The 25,475-nt window shown below is 40.9% G+C and overlaps 1 protein-coding gene across 7 annotated transcripts in view; it reads left to right on the top strand.

The window, feature by feature from the left end:
* LOC133382823 (fibrocystin-like) overlaps positions 1-25,475 on the top strand; it is a 117,335-nt gene that overhangs the window by 51,687 nt on the left and 40,173 nt on the right. For 4 of the 7 annotated variants that reach the window (XM_061622311.1, XM_061622307.1, XM_061622309.1 and 1 more), the window contains exons 2-4: positions 3,498-3,698; positions 14,300-14,534; positions 17,128-17,278. In XM_061622311.1, the coding sequence (XP_061478295.1) occupies positions 3,644-3,698; positions 14,300-14,534; positions 17,128-17,278 (441 nt within the window). In that variant the 5' untranslated portion in view covers positions 3,498-3,643. The remainder of the gene's footprint in view (positions 1-3,497; positions 3,699-14,299; positions 14,535-17,127; positions 17,279-25,475) is intronic. The other 3 variants (XR_009762095.1, XR_009762096.1, XM_061622310.1) reach the window with 1 other exon arrangement.

Raw genomic sequence — 25,475 nt, 5'->3', positions numbered from 1 at the left:
GGGCCATGTTGGTGAGATGGGTATTGGTGGCACTGTTTTACAGTGGTTCTGATCCTATCTCCAAGGTCATTTTCAGAGAATAGCATTGCGTGATTGTCTTTTGGCCACTTGGCAGTTGTGCTGTGGTGTGCCGTAGGGTACCATCTCGTCCCCCATGCTGTTTAACATCTATATGAAGCCCTTGGGAGTGGTCATCAAGACATTTGGGTTTAGGTGTCAGCAGTATGCTGATGATACCCAGCTCTATTTCTCTGTAACATCTGAATCAGGAGAGACCGTGCAAACCCTGGACCTCTGCCTGAACTTGGTGGTGGGCTGGATGAGGGCCAATAAACTGAGTCTGAATCCTAGCAAGATGAAGGTGCTGTGGGTTGGTGGTTCCTGAGTTCCGATAATTGGTCAGTTGCCTGCTTTGGATGGGGGTGTACACCCTCTAAAAGAGCAGGTCCATAGTCTGGTGGTGCTCCTGGATCCGTCTTTGTCACTAGAGGCCCAGGTGACCTCAGTGGCTAGGAGTGCCTTTTACCAGCATCAGCTGGTAAGATAGCTGCGGCCATTTCTGAACCTGGATAGCCTGACCACTATTGTCCACACACTGGTAACCTCTAGGCTCGATTACTGTAATGTGCTCTATGTGGGGCTGCCCTTGAGGTTAGTCAGGATGCTGCAGCTGGTGCAAAATGCAGCAGTGAGACTGCTCACTGGGGCAGGGATTGCCAACATATCGCCCTGCTGCTAAAATAATTGCACTGGCTGCGGATTTGCTACTGAGCTGAGGTCAAGGTTCTAGTCTTGGTGTACAAAGCCCTATACAGCTTGGGACCAGGATACCCGAAAGACCATCTTATGTCTTATATACCCAGTCAATCACTGTGCTCTGCAGATGAGGGCCTCCTGCAGATACCATCTTATCAGGAGGTCCGTTCCGCACAACATAGGAAATTGACCTTTAGTGTGGTGGCACCTACCCTGTGGAATTCCCTCCCTTTAAATATTAGATCTCTGTTATCTTTTCGGTGCCTATTGAAGACCTTCCTCTTTCAACAAGCCTTTTGAGACCTTATCCCACTCAGCGTCTGTGTTGGAATTGCTTTTTAACATCTTTTTAATCTTTTTTTTAGAGCAATATATTTTAACGTTTCTTCCTTTAAAGATGTCTTGAAAGCTTTTTAAAAAAATGTTTTTAAAGATGTTTTGTTTTAATATATTTTTAAAGTCTGTTTTTATGATGTTTTAAATTATTTTTAGTGCTTTTGTTTGCTGCTCTGGGCTCCTGCTGGGAGGAAGGGCAGGATATAAATCAAATAATAAATAAAGAATAAGTATTTCCAGAAACAAGTCCTTTAGATTAACTAATTCCCTATTTGTTTCTTTTCATTCGGCCACTCTGGGTAAAAGAGTCAGCACTTGCACACTATCCAGGTGGATCAGGGGTTACATTGCGTTTACCTATGAAGCACAGATATTCCCTATTCTGTTTAGAATAATGGCCCATTCTACAAGGGCCGCAGCTGCCTCTGCAGCTCTCTCAGCTAATGCTAGAGGAAATTTGTCAGGCAGCCACTTGGGCTTCTCCTAGTATGTTTACCAGACATAATGAAATGGACACCTATGCATCGCCAGATGCTGCTTTTGGTTGAAGGGTTCCTCAGTGAATCCTCCTGACTTAATGGACAGTCCTTTCTTCCTTATTTCCCTCCCTACATGGGAAGCTTTGGGACATCCCAAGCTGATAAGCTCCTCCAGCAACATGAGAAAGAATAATTGGTTCCTTACCTGAAAGGTAGTTCTGTGTTGCTGGACAGGAACTCATCAGCCCCACCCTGATGGATGTCCTGTCTATTAACTCTTATACAGTACTAGTTTGTCCATCAGTTTCTTGAAGGGAAGTAGGTCACATATACTCCAATTTTGCATGGTTACCTTTCCTTGGATCATTCAAGCTTGATGAGAATGCGAACTGAGGAATGCTGGGAGCAACCTACTTCCCTCAACTGGTCTTTCCTGCCTCTGACCACAAGGCAGAGCTGTAACCCAAGCTGATGAATTTTTGTTCCGCAACACAGAACTACCTTTCAGGTAGGGAGCCAACAGTTCTTTCACATTGGCAAGAAAATCCCACATACTCCTTGAATATTTGTGAGTGCAGCAAAGTCCTTGAGTACTAAGGGAGTGAAGCATGCATCTGATTACCAGATGCTAGCACCAAACACGATGGGATTGCTCTTATCTTCATGCCCTGCTTATTCATAAGCTTTCCATGGGCATTTGACTGACATTTATTGGAGAGCGAAAGCTGGATTAGATGAACTTTCTCTGGAGATGATTGTTATATTCTTATATCGATATTAGCAAAGTTTCAGAACATGACCACCCATATAGAACAGTCTCTCTAGACATTGGAGAACACAGCAGCACATGGGAAACTTAAGAGTTAGGGGTGAGCAGTCAGCCAAGTTTGCTGATGATACCAAATTGTTCATGGTGGTTAAAACAAAAAAGAGATTGTAAGGATCTCTCCAAACTGGGCGAATGGCTCGTAAAGTGCTAAATGCAATTCAATGTAAGCAAGCATAAAGTGATGCACAATGGGGCAAAAATTGCTAATTTTGCATATCCTCCAATGAAGTCTGATCTGGTGGTGACTGACCAGGGTCATAGTAGATAGCTTAAGATGTTGATCCAGTGAGCGGTAATTGAATTCCATCAAGAAAGAAAGTGAAGGAAGTGAATTCCATGCTAGGGATCATATAGGAAAGGGATTGAAAGCAAGAACTGCCAGTGTCATGATGCTGTTATACAAATCTATGGCCCTATCACATTTGGGTTACTATGTAATGTTCTGGTAGCATCACCTCAAAAAGGATATTGTACGGCTGGTAAAGATCCAGAAGAAGGGCAACCAAAAGGATCAAGAGGATGGAGCAACTCCCTGTGTGGAAAGATTACCTCATTTGGGGCCTTTTAGTTGAGAACAAAGGCACTTAAGGAGGAACATGGTAGAGGTGTATAAGATGATGTGTGGAGAAAGTGGATAGAGAGAAGTTTTTCTCCATCTCTCATAATGTGGAATCTTGGGGCCATCCAATGAAGCTGAATGTTGGAAGATTCAGGACAAATGAGAATTTGCTCCCACACCTTGGATGGCTTTAAAAGAGGATTAGACAAATTCATAGAGATGTCTATCAATGACTACTAGCCACAATGGCTACACTCTTCTTTGTCTGAGGTGGTATGCCTCTGAATATCAGTTGCTGGGAATAACAAGCGGGGAGTGTGCTGTTGTGTTCATGCCCTGCTTGTGGGCTTCCCATCCGGTTGGTCACTATGAGAGCTGCATACTGGACTAGATGGACCTTTGGCTTGTTTCAGCTGGGCTCTGCTAATGTTCTTAAATTCTGTTTAAGGTAATTGGATTGACATTTCTTATGGAAGTAGGTCATGCCCTTCACTGAATTAATAGCCATAACAAAGTTTTTAAATTGTTTTTTCTTCAGTGCAGGAGGTCAGATGCTCTACATAGGAATATCATCACTAACAAATTATACCTCTCTGGATGCGAAGTTCAAAATTCAAGAGTCTGTAGGACAAATCCAAGCACTAACTGATCACTGCATCAGTGTGGTACTGCCTTCTCTGATACATGGATTATACAAACTTTCTGTCATCCTTACTAACATTCCACTTGGCACTAGTGGGTAAGCAAATACAGCTGTTAATTTTAATGTATTGTGAATTCTCTGAAGAGAGAAAATAACACAAATGGGACTGTAGTACAATCCCTACCAATGAATATTAGTTAAAAAGAGACATCTGTGGTGTATTATGGGGAAAAAAAAGGTTTTAGTGTTTTCTTGCCATTCAAACTGTTATGAAGTGCATGACACTATGGTTCCAGGGTATTTTTGTTGTTTGCAGATCTCAAAGCTGTCCACAGTAGACAAATGTAGAGATTGAAAAACTGAAGTGCATCATGCAAAACACTATTTGCTTAGGTTCTTCTCAGAGGCTAATAAGATAAGCTGGAAGTAAAGTTTTAAAGCCCGGTTCAGACAGTTGGTGGTCTCCGTGCAATTTCCTGCAAGGACGTACAGGGCTGATGTTGGGCTTTCAGCCCAGCAGAGATCACAAGGAACCACAGCTTTCATAATGAACTGGTACACATGGAATCTATATATGCAGCATTCTTTGGCCAATTAAAAAAAAAAAGCAACAAAGATTATGTAAATCACAGCTGCCATCTGCATGGACCCCACATGCAGCCGAATGTAATTTGATCTAATCAAGTCCTGAAATGAGGCTGTTTGCAAATGATAAAAAATACACAGCTGAGTAGGATCAATCTTACTCTTTTCTAGAGTGAAACCATTAATCTAGTATGTTACAGAGATCTTTAGAATGAAGCCATGTTGTGGTTCCTTGCTAGGTAAATACCATCAGTGCATAATACATATTTATACAGTATGACACTCAAGGATCACAGACAGATTTACATGTGTGGTTCTTTAAATTGAAAAAAGGGAGAGATGTGGGAGAAAATAAATGACATCTACTATTGGGGTAGGAGCTAAAGTTACAGAATGCTATTGCTGAGCCCAGTACCTGTGGTAGGGGGCAGATTTTGCCCCTGCTCGACTGTGTCCTAGATTGCAGCCCATTTATTTTGTCTCATAAAATGCAATGGGAGCTTTTAAGAAGCTAACTCAGTTCTGATATGCATAGGTCTACACTGTCTAAGCCTACATGTGTCTCTTTGTAAGATTTGGTTTTCGTATACAGAGATTTTGGTATCTGTTCCCTAGGTGGGCCATTGCTCAGAATCTCTGGAACTAGCTTTTGTAACAATCCAGACATGGTCTCAGTCTTGGTAGGGTCACAGCCCTGTCCTGCTACCAACTTGAATGAAGATAATATTGTGTGTCAGACTCCATAAGCCCCTCAGCTATCCAATGCCACTTTAGAAGACTTCCCAGCACATGTGGAGGTGTTACTAGGCAACAGGTCAACTGTAGATGCACCTGCCTTCAGTTTCTCAGAGGAGAATTTTAACATTCTTTACTAAATGTCTTTGATTCCTGATATTATAGATATTAGAATAGAAATGCTGAATGATATTTTGTGGCAGGTCATAAAAGGTATCAATGTGACAGATTCAGTGGCTATGCTGGGGGATGTGGAATGTCAGCTTGAGGTAAAGAACACCAACCAGTCTGCAATCAGCTCTCAATACTTGTTACCTCTAAGCAAACTAGAACCAGGGCAGCATCTTATTAGAATTTTCCAGAAGCAGCTGGCCTGTGCCAGCATACCAGTTGAGATCCAGCATATTACAGTACCCCCAATGATAAATACTATTTTTCCATCCCATGGCTCTGCATGTGGGGGGCAGTTGCTCACCTTTTCTGATGTGTTTTTAAAATCTCATACTAATTCATCTACGGTGAATCTGGAAGGCAATTTCACTTGTGAAATCCAGAGCTCAAAAGAAACAAACCTATTCTGGATGATCGGCAGCTGTGTGATGTATCTCAAGCTCTTATCGTCACAGTGACTATGAATGGAATTACTAGCCATTGCCTAGGAGATTGTTCATTTCATCTTATTGAAGATGATTTTTAGAATATATTGCACTATGTATGTGCCAAGTTTTCAGATTTCTGAGTGACCTGGGGATAACTTAATAATTTGTGGGTGCACCCCTCTTTTTAAAGAAAAAAGTGTACAAGTGACCTGCTTTTAAATTTATATAGTAATCGGCATGTCCTGGACTACATATGTACCAAGTTTCAGGGATCTGGCTCATCAGGGAGTATGCAAGATCAAAATGCCTATGAGTTTATCAAAGTTGCATGATGGTGATAATTTCATGTGTTAAATATGGAATGGCCCCAATCATGTAGAAATTAAAAAGATGGCAGTTCAAAAGTTGGCAGGTTTTTAAATGCATAAGGTGAAGAGTACAGAACCCTTCTCCTGCTTGTGAATTGCCTGTTTGTAGCCCAGGCACTTTTCTCTCAGCTAGGGCTTTGATACCTGATATGGCAGCGGCTGAGAGAGAAGGACTGCAGGAAGGTAAGCAGCAGCAAGGGAGAAGGCTTTGCCTTCGTTACCTGTATGCCCCTATTGCTTTCAAAACCAGGTCTTCCATCACCCTCTTTCCATGTGACTTGGACAGTTTTGGAAAAGAGGGGTGAAAGCTGCTGGGAGGGGATTTGGAGTGGAAAATGTTAAGTGAGGAAAGTGTTAAGCACCTCTAAATTCTCTCTCCCAAAGCTGCTTAAACCTCTCTGCAGAACCGGGGTTTTGTTTATTTTGTAGGATGTAGTTAGTTCCAGACCTGAGGGGTAAACTGGACAATGAAGGCAACAGTAGTAACCTCCCCAAAATATCCCAGTGAGGATGGTGTGTGCTGAGTGCCCACATGGACTGACTGCTGACTGTTGAGAGGAGTAGGGTGAAACTGATAAACTCATGGCAGGAAGAACAAAATAGCTGCAAAAGGAAGGTAGAGGAAGAGAGAGTAAAGAGAACTAGAGGTGTGCTAAACAACAAAACCCCTTTCAACATTTCATTGAGGGCTCATCTACACAGGGTTTTACTGTGTGACTGGTGCTACTCGCATCCCTTTTTAATTCACATGGTTCACATGACGTTACTGGCAAACAGAAGCTATCACACAGTTTCCCCCCTGTAAATCCGTACTAACCCAATCCTCTGATAATCCGAAAAGGGAAGGAAAAAAAGTCTTCACTCTGTATCTCTAGGGCTTGCTGTGCTCCGATGCTTTTTAGGTGGATGTGTCAATCGTTCCCACGCTCACTCCCTCCTCCTCCCTTCTTTCATTTCATTTCCTGGGCACTGAAGAGAAACTTCCTCTGCTTTCTCCCGTTCTGCAAGGCTTTTTTATGTTGTTGCAAATGGTGCCTTTATTTTCTCCCCCCCAACTTGTGCACAGAAGCATAACACTGCTCAAACAAAGATTTGTATTTTAGCTGTATTGTACCAGTGAAAATACTAATAATTGCACTGCTGGGTTGTTTTTTTAAATGAAACTTACTGGTAGAACAAACTGAGCATGCTCGGTTGCCAGGTAACCAGAGGGAGTGGAAATGTTAAATTAGAGGCTGTGGTCTTTAGGAAATTGTGTGATTGATGCTTCCCTTCAAGTGTGACTAGAAAACACTGTGTTTGCAGCTGGCATTGAGCCCTTACTGTGGATGGTGCAAACAAAAAACAGAGGTAAAAAAGCATCTTTAGCACAAAGTTATGCTTCCATGTGGATAAGCCCTGAGTGGATGGGGAAGAAATGCAACCCTCCTGAAGGATCATGGCGTAGGGGAATTTCTTCAACATTTGGGATATGGGGTTGCCGTTTACCTTACTTAATTTTTCAAGGTGGCCAAATGTTTTCAGTCATTATTATTTTTTTAACTCTAAGGAGAGCCTGTTTACAGTCTTGTGATCACAGTGGCAACAAGCCTCTCTCTGCAGCTCCCTCTGGCCATTTAACGTAATTAGGTTGCATTGCATTGCTCCCAACCAAGGCTTTCCAGGTAGCGTGGTTGGTGGGAAGCAGTATGAGGCTGCCTCCACAACTACACTTCCTGGTGAGATCTAGTAAGTTAAACAGCAACCAACTACCAAAAATGTCAGTGGAATTTCTTGCCCCTCTAAGAAAGCAGCAGAAAAACAGATCCTATTTCACAGCAGGAGAATATTTACAGAAAACTGGAGGGGGTAGTGGATTTTAGACCAGCCTTATAGAGAACCATATGCTTACTATTTATTTATTTACTACATTTATATCTGCCCTTTCCTCCAAGGAGTTCAAGACAGTGTGCATGGTTCTCCCTCGCCAATTTATTCTCACAACAAATCTGTGAGTAGGTTAGGCTAAGAGGTAGAGACTGATCCAAGACCACTGAGTGAGTTTCTTAGCTGAGTGGTGATTTGAACCCTATTCCAACACTCTTAACTACCACATCACACTGGTCCACCTCATAGTCTGCATGGATCATTTTCTCTTTCCCACTGGAAAGCTCTGTGTTCACAGGGACAGAAGTAAGCAGTGTTCACCCATAGAAATCAATAGAGAAATCCAATGTTTTAACGTAACTAGGATTGGTCACCAGTATGTCTCTCCCACCCACCACCCTGCCTTGATAGGTTACTGAGGAATGACCATGCTCTGCGGGCATGGGTTGCTGATTGATTATTGGGAGAGGGGAAAAAGAAAACTGGGAGCATTTATTTTATTATTTATTAATTAAATAGATATCCCACTCTTCCTCCCAAAGGAACCCAGGGTGGCAAACAAAAACACTAAAAACACTCTAAAACATCTTAAAAACAAAAGACTTTGAAACATATTAAAACAAAACATCTTAAAAACATCTTTTAAAAAAATATTTAAAAACATCTAAAAAAGTAATTCCAATACAGATGCAGACTGTCTTTACTTAAAAGGCTTGTTGAAAGAGGAAGGTTTTCAGTGGGCACCGAAAAGATAACAGTGATGGTGCCTGTCTAATATTTAAGGGGAGGGAATTCCAAAGGGTAGGAGGCACAACACTAAAGGTTCGCTTTCTACGTCGTGAGGAACAGACCTCCTGATAGGATGGTATTTGCAGAGCGCAGTGATTGACTGTATATATAAGGGTAAGACGATCTTTTAGGTATCTGGGTCCCAAGCTGCATAGGGTTTTTTACACCAAAACCAGAACCTTGAACTTGGCCTGGTAGCTAATGGGCAGCCAGAGTAGAGGGAATGGAATGGAGTGGTCAGAACCCTGAGCAGAAGCAGTCCATATAGCAACTTTTTGTTGAAGGGCCTCACTTATTCACTCTGTTTTTGAAGTTCAGACGTGAGTGGCATTGTTTATGTAGCCAAAATGGCATCACCCATGCACAACAAGGATGTATAATCAAGCTTGCAGGTCCCAATTTTGTAGCTGAAAAAGAAAAACTTTAGGAAGAAAATCCTAATGTTGAAGGGGATGCCCAAAACAGCCAAATGGAGTCTGAGCATGCTCAAGCCCATAGAATGCTATCTGTGTTGGGAAAGGGAATTTTCCTTTCAAAATATTGATATTTCCTTTCAAAATACACTATTAATATTGATATTTTGGGAGAAGAAAAATCAGACCAGTAAAAGCAATGGATAACAGACAAAGAACGAACTCAGATCAATACAACCTGTTAGGCTGATGGAAAGCTTTCGAAGCGGCACTAGACAATGGATCTCATCCTAGGCTTGGTGAATGTGCACAATAGCCAGTTATTGTTCACATTAACCCCTTATCTTACATTCCCCTTATTATTGTATATATTTAAGTGAATTTGTTTACTATTTGTTTAAAGAATGTGAAACAAAGACTTAGCATGCCTTGTTTCACTAATATTTATTTATTTATTTATTTATTTAATTTAATTTCTATACCTCCCAAAGCCAAAAGGCTCTCTGGGCGGTGTACATAATATGTGTTTTGAAACCTAGAAAATATTCTTTTTGTGGTAAATAAGTTGGAAAAAAATACTTTGTTGGAAAAAAGGTTTATTTTTCAACATAGCATCAGCTTTTTAAACATTATTTACCACAAATTTTTTTTTAGTTATTTGGAAATGAAAACCCAATTACTGATAAAATAAACTTAATTATGATTAATGAAACATAAAAATAAAGTATTAAATGATAGAATTGGTTTGTGCACAGGAAAGATTGCAGTATTTCCCACTCCTCCTGCAATACTTTAAATTACCATTAGATGTCAGCAAATGAACATTTGATTCTTTTAATATCCTTTGGTCCTGTGATTGGGAAAGTTCAGTTCGATTATGTTATAGTGGTACAGCTATATAACGATACAGCTATAGTAGCCAGCTGAAAATTTGGTAACTTTAGCTTTAAGAAACTACAACATTCATCCCACTCTGATGTATTGTATTGACCACTGTAACTGTGTTGACAGGTGATAAAGTGTAATGACTGTGTGAAAAGTGTCACCAGCTGATAAAACTGTACATCATGTTGCTGTTAAAGGCACAAGAGCAGGCCAGGCCAGGGTATGCCTAACAAGCTGGCAAACAAAATGTCAGGTGATGTCAGTGCTGGATATGCGGAGGCAGAATGCACACTTGGGGGAAGGGGGCACCGTAGAGAGAGAGAAAAATCCTTTGAAATTGTAGGAAATGAAATTGCTGCTAGTCTTGTTTGTCTTTAAAAGGACTGCATGAGTGGTTACACCTTGGGTCTGTCTTGGCTACTCATCCCAGAAAGTACTAACAAAAAAATGAGTTGAGACTTCTATAAATGGCCAAACACTGCACAGGTGTTTGTGTGTCTTTATGGGCACGTGTGTGAGAGGGAGATATCTTCTCATCAGAGATGTCACAGGTAGTATGTGTAATGCCACTCACAGAGAGAGAAAAAACTCAGCAATTGTCACATTGGTGAAGGGAAGCCAATCTCTACAAGCCCTCTGAGGAGGGCATTCTATACTGTACATACGTTGCTACTAACCAAAAGGTGCCTCTCCATGGTTGCCACAAGCCTCACTTTCAAAAAGAATATCATAAAAACCTTGCTGAATTAGGCCAGCATCCTGTTCTCTCAGTAGCCAACCAAATGCCTATGGGAAGCCAACAAGTAGGACCTGAGCATAACAGCACTTGTGTTCCCCAGCAGCTGGTATTCAAAGACATACTGCCTCTGACAGCGGAGGCAAGAACACTCAGAGAAGAATCAGGAAAAAGCAGTCTAGTTACCTTTTCCATGTCCTCATCCTGGAGTTCCTAGTTGTCCCTTTATGTCTCTGGAGTCAGTGGGAGAATATGCAGCTACTGTACTTTCTGTCTTGCTCCGTCACCTGTTATCTCACTTGTCTGCTGTAGGGTGAAATAGGTATCTTGTCTGCTACAGGCTAAGCATGCAAAAGAGGAGAAAATAAGGGACTGGTGGAGGAGAGGAATGGACAGGGGCAGTAGCTGACAGCTCTCCTTCAGCTTCCATCCAGTGAAAACACAGACCATGGTCTCCTGCCAGTGATAGTGGCCATCTTAAGTATAGGAGAAAATTCGAAGATTTTCAGTGATGAGAAAAAAGGAAGGGGAGTGAAATAATTTTGGAGCAAACCCTGAAATACAGATAAATTAACTGAATATGATATCAAACAGGAGTGTTTATTTCACAGGTGGCAATCTGTGCCTCCCAATCTAATTTTTCTGTGGCCTACACACCTCCTGAAGCTGCCCCATTGTTCATCCGTTCAGAGTTCCTTTCTTCCTGTTCATTTATTTTTTCCTGGTTTTTAAAAGAGTCTTCACTCTTTCAGAATAATTGGAGCAGTAATTTATTTGATAAAAATAAACTTTTTTTTATTTTAAAAAACCTCTTTTCCTGGCTGTATGGCTTGGGGGAAAGAAGTTAAATCCATCGATATCTGAGAACAAATTATGAAATGTGTGTGTAGCACAATAAAGTCAGAAAGGAATTACTTTCACTTGCTTTCTAGAACAGTAGCTATATTGGTCTATAGTATAAAAAACCCCTCCTCTGGACATTTATTTAAGAGTAACCCCACTGAATCCAGTGGGACTTCTGAGAAAACCTGTATAGGATTAGGAATTCTAATCTGAGGTAGCCATGGTGAGAATTGAAGCAGGGTGGTCTATTCCAGATTAGTTAATACAGACTGCTTTTGTATCTGGCTTTGCCCATCATCAGCTCTGGCCCTGCCCACCACTGGCATACAACCTTTGAACCCCGAGAGAATGCAGTCCTTGGCAGAAACAAAATTGCCCATCCCTAGCATATGTGATCAATCTATTAGGAGAACAGCAGGGGCAGCCAAAACTGAAATATACAGGAAAAAATATACATGTGAGATATACAGGAAAAAAAGCAAGTGAGATGTTCTTTTGGTTACGATAAGAATTTTGGTTATGCACCTGAGCTTTTGGATGGAGCTGCGGTGTTTTCAATAGATTTCATTAGATGAAACCCATGGCAAACATGTGTCTCACACATCATTCAAATAAAGTTGGACAGATGATTTGGCAGCATATTTAGGACTGGAGCCTGCAAGCTAAATGTGATGAGAACACAGTGCTACGCACTAATTATGGGATATCTCCCAAATATTCATCCATGCTGTTCAACTTCTTTTGTATGAAAAAATATTTTTACTTGAATTCCTTAGGGATGTCTAATAACATGTTTTTGTTAGGATTCAGTGAAAATTGGAGAACTGATTTTTTTTTTTGCAGTTTCTTCGCATGTGAAGTTCAAAATAGATTCTGAAAGTATAGAAACAATACCAGATGTCTGGGCCTTCATAAATATACAGTCCAATAGTAGTTGGGGTGAAATGCCAGGACACGTATTCAGAGCTTGGAAAAGTTACTTTTTTGAACTACAACTCCATGCTGGCTGGGGCTGATGGGAGTCGTAGTTCAAAAAAGTAACTTTTCCAAGCTCTGCATGTATTATTGATTGTACTTGGTGTTCCCTCCCCCACCAGTAAATGAAATTAGTGATTTATTGCTGAGTGATGATTGGCAGCTAATTTCTAAAAGGAGAGTTGAGGGAAAGGTAGTAAGAGGCCCTTTTTGTTACTTCACTTTATTTTTTTTTACTGCCCTGCCCTGGTATCTTTAACAATACCTTGACAGACAGATATTTATTAAACTGGTGAACGTATTCATGGCATAGACATTTGTGAGAAGTATGTGTGAAGAGAGAGAAACTTCACTTGCTAAAATGGGTGAGGCTGCTGCTGTGACAGACACCTGAGCAAGGCAGGGAAGAAAGGAGGTTACATTCCTATACGGGTCCAAGGAGGACCACTGTAAACAGTCCTTGTAAGCTTGGCTCAAATTAAGTCCTGTGTATAGGCCAAGGAGGTGGAACAGTTGAGATACACTTTAAGTCTCTCTTGGGCAGCCTATCAAATGGCCAAGCATGAGTAAGAAAGGTAGACTCTACAGATTTTTGTTGGACCCTATGGCAGACTGGGTTTCTGGTTAGAGACCTTGCATGGCCTCCTGTGCTTTTTGTATGGAGGATGTGACTTCTCCTTCTTTCTTCTCCTGCTCACTCTCTAAAGCAGCCTTTCCCAACCGGTGTGCCTCCAGATGCTGCTGGACCACAACTCCCATCAGCCTCAGCCATTGGCAATGCTGGCTGAGGCTGATGGGAGTTGTGGTCCAATAACATCTGGAGGCACACTGGTTGGGAAAGGCTGCTCTAAAGTATTGTGAATGCCCTCCATAAAAGTGGTATGCCTGGCACCTGCTTCAAAATCAGCATCAGTCCAGTCAAATGTTTGTACCTTTTTGTCCTCCCCCCCCCCACAACTCTGCTTTGTGTAACATTCAGCCTGATGAGTTCTGAACAACTTGAAGGCTTGCTCACATTCGGTTTGGTCCCTAATAAAGGTATTGCCTGGCTGTGGATTTTGGGCTTTCTCCCTGATAATGCATATCTGGCTAGATATTATGGATGCACTTCTACTACTACTATTGCACATACAGTTCTAATCCAAAAATCTGATTTGCACACCTCAAATAATGGTTGAGAACTGACGTACTTGTGCAGTGCTGTGATTCTTTTTACTCTACAGATTTAAAAACAGAACAAGAACAAAATTCACTTCCTAAGGCTACAATTTTAGTTACTGTAAACCGCCCAAGGGGGGAACCAATGCTTCTTAACCCTGTCTCCTTATTAGTTTCCTACTAAATATTAACCCAGCAATTTTTATACCCCTATAATGGAAAACATATATGCACCAGTTGTGATAAAAGCAAACTGGTGTGTGTGTGTATCCTGTGGACCCATTTGGACCCATTTCCTCTTTCAAATTGCAGACTCAGTGGCTACATTGCACAAAACAAAGCAAAAGTCTATAAATAATTGTAGCACTACATCTAAAGTGTGCTTCAGTAATTTTTACTGGATAAGTTTCTGTACTGCCCTTCAGACAAAATGTTTCCCAAGGGCAAAATGTAACAACATCATTCTGCCCTGAGAAAGATTTACTGTTAATTGTAACAAAGCTAGGATCATGAACTAGCTAACTAATGAGAGTGCTTACTTATTTAAGGCTGACAACTTTTTAACTGGCCCTGTTCCTTGTGCTTTTAACAGTAGCATAACACACCAGCTTAGTAGGCTATGCTTTCCATATCACTTTCTGTAAAGGAGGCAGAGGAACAGCCTCATCATATAAAAGTGGCAGCCCTATACTAGTATGGGTGGTTGGTGTTTTTTCCCCCTCCCATTCTGCTCTCTCTTTTCCAGCATCTGTAGCAGTTCTGTGCAGCTTGACATGCTCTTTGGAAGATAAGGAAGACGATTGCAAAGAGCCAGGTGCAGCATTGATCCAGTGTGACATCCAAATCAGAGCAAGTGCTTATGTTGTAACAGCAGCCACATCATGCCAATATCTTTGTGATGATTCAACATGTTCATCTTCACTGTCTAACAAGGCGTCTGTCAATTCACCCAACATCCATTTTACTGGACTTTTTATCAGGTTAGACATGACCCTTCTGCCTGACAGTAGCTGGATTCCTGTGCACTGTTTTGTAAGAAGTGCTTGAGGTTTGTAGGAACAGGTCTCAAACTGGGGAATAGGCATGTCACAGCACTTCTGTTTGCTAGGCTGGTGATAGCAGAGTGTGTTTTGGCCTCCAGAGAGATCTGCTTGATTGCATGTGAAGTCCATTCATTGTAGATATCAAAGCACCCCTTCCTCTGTTTTCCAACGTATTATTTGAGTCTGAGAGACATCAGAAGATCCATCTAGTAAACAGCTTACTTTGTTCCTGTTTATATCTATTTATGTATTTATCTTCTGCTCCAAAGCAACATCTGGCAAATGCCACTGGGCAAAAAAGGTTGGGGATTATGAAAAGCAGAGGAATGTCTTTCCCCCTCCTGACTACTTTGATTCAAAAGCTAACAAGTCAAAGCAATATCCAGCATGTCTATGCAGTGTTTATCCATCAGGTACTGAGAACTAGGGTTGCTGTTCATTTAAGGTCCAGTGTTACTGAAACATGTAAATCATTTGGCACCAGTATTTGCAGTATACACTGAAGTTGATCTTCTAGAATTGTGTTTTTAAACAATTCCCGAGCATTTGGGAGTGATTTGACCATCTGGACTTTGTCTCTGAGCTTTCTTTTTACCAATCACCTCATTTTTGGAAAGTTCCTTCTTTTGAAGTCAAAAGTGACTTTGTTGGATTTTCTTGACAATTGGCCATTTACATGTATGTTTGATGTCATTTAATAGCACTATCGTCACTGTTCCTGATTGGTTCGACAACACTTACATCTCTCACCAAGTCCTGGGTGCCACTTAAGATTAAGTCCAGGGTTTCTGTCCCTCTGGTCAGTTGCATGACCAACTGTTCTAGGGCACAGTCATCTAGGGGAATGGCTCTGCTGTGGTAGAACCCTCCACTCAGCCCACTGGACTTCCTGTAAGTGATAGCCAGTGGAATGTCCCCAAAATGGGCCATTTCAGGGCAAGATGGAGGCAGGGCCCTGGCAGATTCAGATCTATTGGATCAAAAGACCTGTGGATATCCCAATGGGCCTGATCCTTCAGCCCCTCAATTATGCAAGCTTGGAACTAAATTAGATGGGTGGAAATCCCTCCACCTTCAGCTGTGGCTGGCAGGACTTTGCATGTGGTGGAAGATCTGCAGCTGTGCACTTCCCCAGCCCTTTGTTGGGATTGCTCTGCCCAAGAACAGTCTCCAGGCAAAGGTCTGACAGCTGTAGACATGGGAGAAGAAGCTGGGTTTTCTTCCATCCTTTGAAAGGATGACCAGAATAATTGGGTAGGACAGGGAATTTTGGCAGGAGCCATTTATCGTGCAGGGCATAAAAAGCAGTACCTGCCGAAATTTGGTCTTCATGTAACCTGTTAAAGATTCATGAGGCCTGTCTGCTTTCTATGAGTCACATTGTCTGTGTGGGAATTTCCCAGGCATCTGGTTTTATAGTCTAGGATACTGTGTGGAACATAAGTATAAATGGGTTGCCAGATTCTTGGCTGGTAGGGCTCCTGTGCCTTAAACAATTGCATGCAAATCAATAATTCAACTGCTGAATCATTCCCCATCATTGTATCTGTAAGAGAAAAGTTTTACCTGCTGAATTTCTGATTGTCATACAGATGTTTAAGGGACAGGAGTCCTGCAAACATATAAATAAATTTACCCACAAATACAAGAGAGGGACAAGTAAATCTGAGGTTTGTTAAGGCAGTTGAAAGGAATGACAATTGTTCCAGTAGATAGAAACAGATATTATAACTTTAGAAGTTCCCCACCCAGGTGAGCAGCTGTTAGCAAGCAGGGCTTATTAAGAGCACCATTTTGGTATTTCTATTTTTATTCTTTCTTCCCCCTCCATCTTCCACTTTCCGACATGAGAAGAGATTTCAGGAAAAAAAGAAGCCTGTTAAAATAACTGGCACATATATCGAATCTGCTTAGCCTGGGCTGTTAAGTAAGTTTAATTAATTTACTAAGTTAATGTTCCAGTGCTAGCAAGAAAGCATCATTGCTATCAGCTGGGTAGCAGGAATTGGAACCCTAAATGAGCTCATTTTTTCACAGTTGGAATTAGGGACCAGTTAGCCAGTTGTGTGGTTTTCCAATTTCTGCACTTGCCCTAAGGGAGTTGCAAGTTATTCACTCCCCAGGATTAAGTGTGAGTAAGAGAGGGAAAGGAAACAAGCGCTACCTGGGGTTTGCTTCCATTTTTGACTCAAGCAGTGTCTGTTTTCTTAGTTGTCCACTCTTGTGTTTGCTCAGTCCTGGAACTGAATGCATACATATGTTTTGAGAGGCAGGCAGAACGGCTTCACTAAGAAATATTTCCTGTGTGTATTTTTGTTGAGAGGGTTTGTAGATAAAGGGGGTGGGGACAGGGAGGCAAAACAAATAAACAATAAAAGAATGGAAACAAAATTACAGAAATTTGCAAAGTTTGACAAATGGTGGCCTGGAGTTGCCACAAGCTAATGGCTTGTGATGATTAATAAGAGTAAAAATAATTGCATTTCATTAAGATTGATGACACCCCATTTAACCTCCCTTCTCGTTTCAGCCCTAAAGTGGAAAGAGATGAAGTTCTCATCTATAATAGCTCCTGTAACATTACCATGGAAACTGAGGCAGAGATGGAGTGTGAGGGACCTAATCAGCCAATTACCGCCAAGATTACTGAGATATGGAAAGAATGGGGCCAGAACACTCAGGTATAATCAAATCTTTTTTATAGACTGATTCAAACAGCTTAAAATTAAATTTGTAATATTGTGTACATTTAAGGGAGAAAAAACCCAGTTTAGCCCAGGCAGAGGCAATATGTAATTTAAAATGCTATCCAACTTTGAATAGCAGTACTAATGCACAACAGTGGAACTAATGGTTAACTATGGTTAATCATATGGTTTATCAAATATGAATGAGACCTTCCCTATTTCTTTTAATTGCACTTATAGCTTACTGTTATCTCTTTATTTTTGCAAAGTCCTTTCTTACAAATGCAAGCACTCTTCCTAATTCGTTGCTTCTTCCTGTCTGTGTTGCTGAAATCAGATATTGTGATCACATTTTTTTTAGCCACGATGATAACTTCTCATTCTTTCCAAGGCAATGGACTGTTTGCCAATTGAAACAGGAAGATAAGATAACCATTCTCTTTATTGCCATGTGCAGTAGCAGCTGGAAATTTCTTGAACACTAGGCAGACCAAAACATCTTAATGTTTCCCTTTCAATTCTTGAGCAAGAATAACAATTACAGTTTTAGAATACTGCATTTTGGTAATGCTCAACCTTGGAACTTAAAGACCGTATGTTTGAAAATCTCATCATTTAATAAATGAATATGGAGTTTGTTTGGGTCCTTGCATGCTGCCAGAAGCACAAACAGCATCTCTCTCTTGGCTTGCCTTCCATCATCCTACAGATGTGCAGCTGCCAGACAGCAGATTTTGTATCCCTAGTTATTGCACTATATTCTGTCTGTGCATATGTGCAGAATGCAGGTGTGGCATTTTTTTTAAAAAAAAATACACCTTTGTGACTATCAACTTACTAGAGTTGGTAATGTTAATCAGGCAAATGTAATGCAAAAGGCAAAAATATATTCATTATAATGGACCTACCGATATATGTCTCCTATTGAAAAAAAGCAAAATTTTAACTGGAATCCAATTGCTTGCTCTCTGACATCTTTTAACTAGAGCATAGACTGTGAAATAAAGATAGCGATATTACTGGGTGGCTGAGTGATGGAGAGAGATCAAATTCCATTCATGCGCTTTCTTCCTCTGGTCTAGGATTAGCATCTGGAGAATTTAAAATTAGTCAACCGACTAGTCCTCAGTTCAAAAGAATAAGCTATTCTAAACTTGTATACATTTACCTTAAATATCAGGTGAAAATGAGAAATAGCTTCTACTGTATGAGCTTGCCTTTTTATTAAGATCATCTGTGGAGGCCTCCTTGTTGGTTTCAAACTCATATTTTAGGGGGACAAGGAAGAGGGGCTTCTCTGTTTCTGCACATACACTTTTGAATTTTCTACCTACAGAGGTTGGTCTGGAGTCTTCCTTGTTGGCCTTCTACTGCAGCATTAAGACTTTCCTAATTGGGAATACTGTTGGTCTGTAGAAGCTGGCTTTTACTATTGCCTACCATAATTATATGTAGCCATCCCTCCTTTTCTTAAAACTCTCTGGCATATATTATGTTTTGTGATGCTTTTTACTGCAATTGCCTTTAAACTCATTCCTGGCTTTTATTGATTTTTGTTTTATATGTTTCTATTTCTGTTGCTACACTTTTACTATTTTTGTAAGCTGCTTTGAACTTTATGAGGAATAAATGAACTAAAGAACTTTATGCGGGATATAAATATTTTAAATAAGCAAGCAGAAGCAACTGAGCAATGAGTTTGTGAGGGTGACAATTTCTCTTCTTCTTTGCCCTTCTGCTGCTGACTTCTAGTTTCTAAAAGAGTGTTTGGAAGAATGTACAGATTCTCTTTATTGTCATGGGCTGGTTCATAGGTATGCATTCACAATTCCTTGAATGCGGCATCAAACATGTGTGAATGAGCTGTCACAGGTTAATCACTGCAGGCAGACATTTCCCTGTTCACTCTTTCTGTGCCACCTATAATTTTATAGACTATCTTTCTGCGTCTTCCTGGCAAATAATGTGGGGACAGTTTTGGAGTTCTGTATTTTGCAGACTTGCTGCTGTGTTGTCTAGTTTTATTACCAATCCACACAACAATCTTGCATAGGTATACAAACAGGGAGCTAACTCAATGACAATAAAAATATAATTTCTGGACTGACCCTTGGATAAATATATTCTAAAGCATACCCCCAAATCTGTCTGGTTTTCACATTACTGCTGTGTGACAAGAATTATTTAGCTCCCATAAAATCTGCTTTAACTTGATTAGCTGATCTCCTTTCTTTCCTAGAAGAAAGCTCTGTGTTCTGTCCATGGTGCTGCCTAGTCACTAGGCCACACAAGTGGCTGTCTTGTGCATATCTGTGGCTCGCAGAAAATTGTGTTTGCTAACTGAAGCCCAAGTAGCATGTATGTGTGTATGTATAGGGGAGGGGGGCAGGTCAGATAAGTGGTTTCCATTTTAGTTGACAGCCCCCTGCTAAGATTTATGACACCATGCAGTATATGCATGCTTCTTTGTAGAGGCTTAAATCATGTCATGCAAACTGGCCTTACCTTTCCACTGGAAATAATGGTACCAGTCAGAGAAATGCATTAATGGCATCTTGTACACTGGGTTACAATAATGGTGCTATTAGCAAGAGGTGCAAAATGTCAGAGAAGTAATGGGACATCACCTTTTCTCTTACAGACTGGACTCCAAGGATTTAATGCACTTCTATGTATATTGAGCATGAAGCTCTGTGTTGTCAATAGACACTTAACCTTGTTGGCTTCAAAAGAAAATAATTAATTTACTGTAGCAGAATATTTCTCCCATACTTGATGTTTGATTCTTGCTTTGGAAGCCACCTTGAGGTCACCTGGTGATGAGAAGCGGCATACTAATATACTAAATAATAATAATAATGTTTCTGCAAAGTAAAAGGCTAGAACAAATGTCCTCCTGATATTGTCTTCTCACCTTATAAAAAGCACCTGAAAACTTTTTTTGTTTAGAGATTTTTTGATGTGCATGTTTTTGTCCCCCCGCCTTCTTTAAAATATTTCATTCATTTATGTAATTGTTGGGAATACTAAATGTTCTTCATTATTGTTAAAGTACTCGGAAGGCAAGCTGTGGAGTACTGTTAGTGTACATGTTGAAGTGTCTGTGTGTATATATACACACACACATTAACAAGCTGTAATACTAAAAATAGACCATTTTGTTCTTCTGAAGTGGAAGCTGGCTGTCTGCAACAGGTTAGCATTGAAATCCTGCCCTCATGTGGAGCTGGAAATTTAATTACTTTAGCAGTATCTTTCTGGCTCTTTGCTCCATTCTGACAAGGCAAAACATGAGAGAGGTGAAATTCATGAAGCAAATAGCCAGGCATTAATGTGTGCGCTTTAGAACTAATTGACAGATTGGTGGTACTTTGAAAAGCCATTTGACTTGGGTGATCTGCATTGCAGCTAGGTATAATTGCAAGAGCTTGATTTGAACAACAAAAATAAACGTTTAGATAACAGATTTCTGAAAATGCTTACCGTTTATAGGATGGCTTCTGGCTGGCACTGTGGAATGAAGAGGGAATTTTATGTAGGGATTTGGATCTGCTTATGTTGACGTGAAAATGCAATGTGGTGGAAATTAAGAGAAATGAATGAGGCTTGGATGGAATGGAGCTGGGAGTGCCAAGAGAAGCATTGTAAGAGATGTGTGGAAGACCCATAGATGGATTGTGGGCTGTTGCTAGCTGTACTGGCAATACATGAGGAAATATGAAGTGTGATGGGTGAGGGCAGTGGATACTCTGTTGTGTGGATAATATTTGAGAGCCAGTAAATTGAAGAAGAGAACACAACATTTCAATTTAGTGTAACAAATGGGGGAATATGGCCAGAATAATATACAGAAAAGATAATTACAAAAAGAAAAAAGCAGAGTTTAGGAAAAGTCACCTATTTCCTGAACATTCATTACTTGGGCTTTTCCAGTTACCTGCCTGCAGACTCTTGTGACTCACCCTTGATGAGAGCTGGGTTATCGGAATCAATTTAGCATTGATTTTGGCCCAGGGACATACTTTCCCAGATCTGATGATTTCCAAATGCCATCTCTTTTCCTTAAGTGTTCCTAGAAATATTTTCCTATTTGCTAGTTTGGAGAGGGACCCTCCCTCAGGGTTCAAGTGAGGGCAAGTGAGCAACTTGCACTTTTAGGCATATATCTTACCAACTAAAATAAGGATTTTCATAACATCCACTGCATTAAGATCCATGCCCTCCACTTGCAGACACAGCTTTGTACATCTGGCTGCGAGGGAGATGGGAAGCACAGTGGTTTCATTCTCTCTGCCCCTGTGTAACGTGAAATTTATACCCTGCTTTTTACAATATGTCTCAAAAAGGCATACAGAAAAAATAAAACATACAATACACAACATTTAAAAGATAGAATAAAATATCAGGAAATAGAGCATTAGATTCATGGTGCCAAGCCTCCTGAAAAAACACAACCTGTTTTAATCTGGCATCCTAAACTCAGCAAGGATGGTGCCTGGCTGATTTCTAATGGGAAGGAGTACTATAAGGTTGTGGTCACTGCACAAAAGGCACAACTCCTTGCTCACATGACCATTAATAGTGCTCCTGCAGATTACCTCAATGCTTGACTTGGGACATACAGGGTATCCTAAACCGAAGTTGTTCAGGACTTTGTACACTAGTATAAGAACCTTGAACCTGGCCCAGTAAGAACCTTGAACCTGGGTGTCCGCACCCCGGTAGTGATGCCCCTGGCTGGTGGTTCCTGAGTTCAGATAATTGGTCAGTTGTCTGCTTTGGATGGGGTTGTACTCCCTCTGAAAGAGCAAGTTCATAGTCTGGGAGTGCTCCTGGATCCATCTTTGTTGCTAGAGGCCCAGGTGACCTCAGTGGCTGTGAATTTATCTCTTCCCTTTCCAACAGTTATATAATAACATTGGATTATTTCAAGCATTGGATTCTTGAAATAAGTTCTTCTACCTTACTTTCTCAAGTTGATGTTTCTACTGATATTAACGCTTAATTTAATGGAAGGTCTGACATGTTTAATTTTGCTATGCTCTTGCTTAATTAGAAACAACATGCACGGATTCTGGGTGAACATGACCCACTAATACCGTTCCCTAAAAATATCCTACTTACTGTCATTCCATGCCAATACCCTTTGCTCAGGTGCCATTGCTCAGGTGCATCAGAATATCCTAGGCTAAACCCCTGGCATCCCAGGTAGGGCTGGGAAAGTCCCATGTGAAAAACTCTGGAGAGCTGTAGACAATACCGTTGTTCCATGTCCTTGATCAGAGGTCCACAAATACATGCACGTGTCATCAACCAAAATATGCAATGAGATCTTGAGCTCAGAGTCACAAAAAATGCAGGAAGGGTGTTGGTATATCTTGTGCTACCTTGTACTCTGAAACTGTTAAGGCAAAACTAGAGCCTGGAGTTTGTCTTGTGTATGCTTCTCATTTATTCCAGGAAATAACAGTTAAATGGTGGGAAGGTGAGGCCTTAGTTAATGCCTTAGGTAGACTGTGTATTTCTCTTTCTGCATGATGTGTGCTCAACTGTCCCCTCGGTCCTAGAAAGTGCCCCTGCTTCACCATGTCTCATAAGATCAGTCAGTTGTTAGTCCAGGCAGTAGCTCTGCTAGTTGTTGCTGACCACTCCATATATGCACATTTATTCTTGACTGTTTATTACTAGACCTGTTACACATGGCAACACATGGCAACCATTGTCCCTTGCCCAGGGCATCTTTCAGAAAGTATAGCAAGCTTCTGTGTCCTTTTTGTAACCTCTGCCCCCATTTTAACCTATTAAAAATCAATTTTGTTATTGCTCCTTCCTTTGAGGAGTAACATACTTTATGGATGATACCTCATCTAAATTGCTCTTTAGTTACTTGATGAAGCATGGAATAGGTGTGTCATTACAAAGCTTATTATGCTTCCCCCGCGTAATACTTATGAAGTTGTGAGAATTCAACCTTCTGGCCTGCACATTTACACTGATGTTTATGTGTGGTGTTTTGTATGCTTATTTGAACCTCTGCCTCATATTGCTTCATTCTTCTCAACATCTAGGTAACCTTCTTTCAAACTTATATAAAATGACCTCTCAGCCCAGGAGAACAATAAGTCCTACGTGATCGGTGTGCAACAACAACTGAAAGTCCAAGTTTAAGTGCAGATTTTATCATTACAAACAAATGTGCCTTCTGCAAGGTTGTTAAACTGCAAAGAGAAAGCCAAAATGGCTGCCACTGTAACCACAGGCAATGTGAAGAGATAAATGATTGACCCTGGCCCATGTCAGGTAGGATTGATGCCACTATCAGCTCTAGTGCCTTTCCAAAGGATCTTTTTTTAAAAAAATCTCTGATAGAGTGTGTTATCTAGTTACTGCCATGAGGACAATAGCCTGGGGTGGGGGAAGGGAAAAGAGAGGGAAAAAAGGTCATTCTAAGAGGACGGTCTTTGTCAGATTAAATGAGGAAAAGGACCTTTCTTTTAAAAAGCAAGTCAATAAATAAATAAATAATGAAAGTAGCTCTGAGTTGTAAGGGAAGGATAAACAAAATTTCTGCAGCTTTTCCTCTGTCTCACTGGGTTAGGCCTTGGGCAAAAATGGGGGATCTGGTGATGGTGGTGGCACTAGCATCAGAAGAGAGAAATTTTGTATAATACTGCATTTGCTTGAAAATATTCAAATCATGGTTATATCTTTCACTAGATCTTCAAATTCCAATGGATTTGCTTGTCCTTTTGCTATAATAAAATTATACTTAATACAGGCCTCTTGGCTGACCTTATGCTTGTCCACTACTGTGATCATAAACATTCTGATCCCAGATAGATTTATAATAGGAATGCATATAGGAGCTCATATCAATATAATTCTGATGTAAGAGCTTCATGGCTGTATGGGTATTCAAGCCCTGGTCTCCCAGGTCATAGACCTAGGATAGGTAAAACTGACCATGGGGGAGGAGGAAGGGAAGGGAGAGGAGGAGGAGATTGGAAAGGGATGGAGAGGGGAAGGGAGTTGTGACAGAAAGGGGAGGGAAGGGGCAAGAGGGAGGGGATAGGAGGGAGGAGGGAGGGAGGGCAGGTTTGATCATTTGCCTGCTTTTTGAGTTCAGTGGGATTTACTCCCGTGCAATCATGCTTAGGATAGGTGAAACTGACCGGGGGAGGGGGTAGGAAGAGGAGGGGAGGAGATTGGGTGGGTGGGCACTGGGCAGAGGGGAAGCCCCTTTCCTTTCCAAAAGGAAAACATTGTGAACAGTGTCATTCTTTTTCAGGGTTTCCCCCACCTTTTTATTCTACAGCAGACACATGTAGTCTCCCACCCAAATTTAAACCAAAGCTGTCGCTGGCCACATCCACACCAGACTGTTATTTCACTTTAGGCAGTCATGGCTTCTCCCTGGGAAGTGTAGTTAGTGAAGGGTGCTGAGAGTTGCTAGGAGAGGCCCTGTTCCACTCCCAGAGCTTCAATCAGAGCAGCAGACTGTTAAGTCACTCTGGCCACTGGAGTTCTGTCAGGGGAATCAGAGGTTCCTGCCAGCACCCTTCACAAACTACACTTCCCAGGATTCTCAGGGGGAAGCCATGAATGTCTCACATGAAATCAAAGTCTGATGTGAGTGTGGCCCCCTGATTACCCAAGCCCTGCACCTGGCAGTCTGGCTTTTAGAACACTGACAGTTGGTTCTTACTGAGCATGCCTGACATTATCATTAAATTGAAGCCAAGATTTCTTAAATTAATTAAACATCAGCCAGGCATTTTTTTAACTTTTAAACTGCAGAAGATGAAGGTCAGAGTAAGGGGCAAGGTCAGTAACAGGATTACAGGTACTCTGTGAACATGGCTGATTTTTAATGAATGTTAACAGATTATGAGAACTCTGACAGAAAAAAGTTCAAAAGGGGTCTGTTTCCCCCCCTCTCTTTTACACTTTGAACTCTCGATTCTCTCTGACTGTTTTGTGTATCACCATGAAAATTTAGAGGGTTGTTAAGTAAGCATTTCTGAGTTCAGGACTATACGTTTTGTAACATTTTGTTTTCAATTGAGGTTATAGGAAGCATCAGAATGGCATGGGGGTATTTTCAATTTAACATTGCGGAATGCGAAAAATCCATGCTGACTATAGAATACAGCTTATCATGTGGCTGTATAATAATACTAGCATTTCACTT

This window comes from Rhineura floridana, chromosome 4 (genome assembly GCF_030035675.1).
Source record: "Rhineura floridana isolate rRhiFlo1 chromosome 4, rRhiFlo1.hap2, whole genome shotgun sequence".
NCBI classification, from domain to species: domain Eukaryota; kingdom Metazoa; phylum Chordata; class Lepidosauria; order Squamata; family Rhineuridae; genus Rhineura; species Rhineura floridana.
This window is presented reverse-complemented; position numbering and strand designations above follow the sequence as displayed.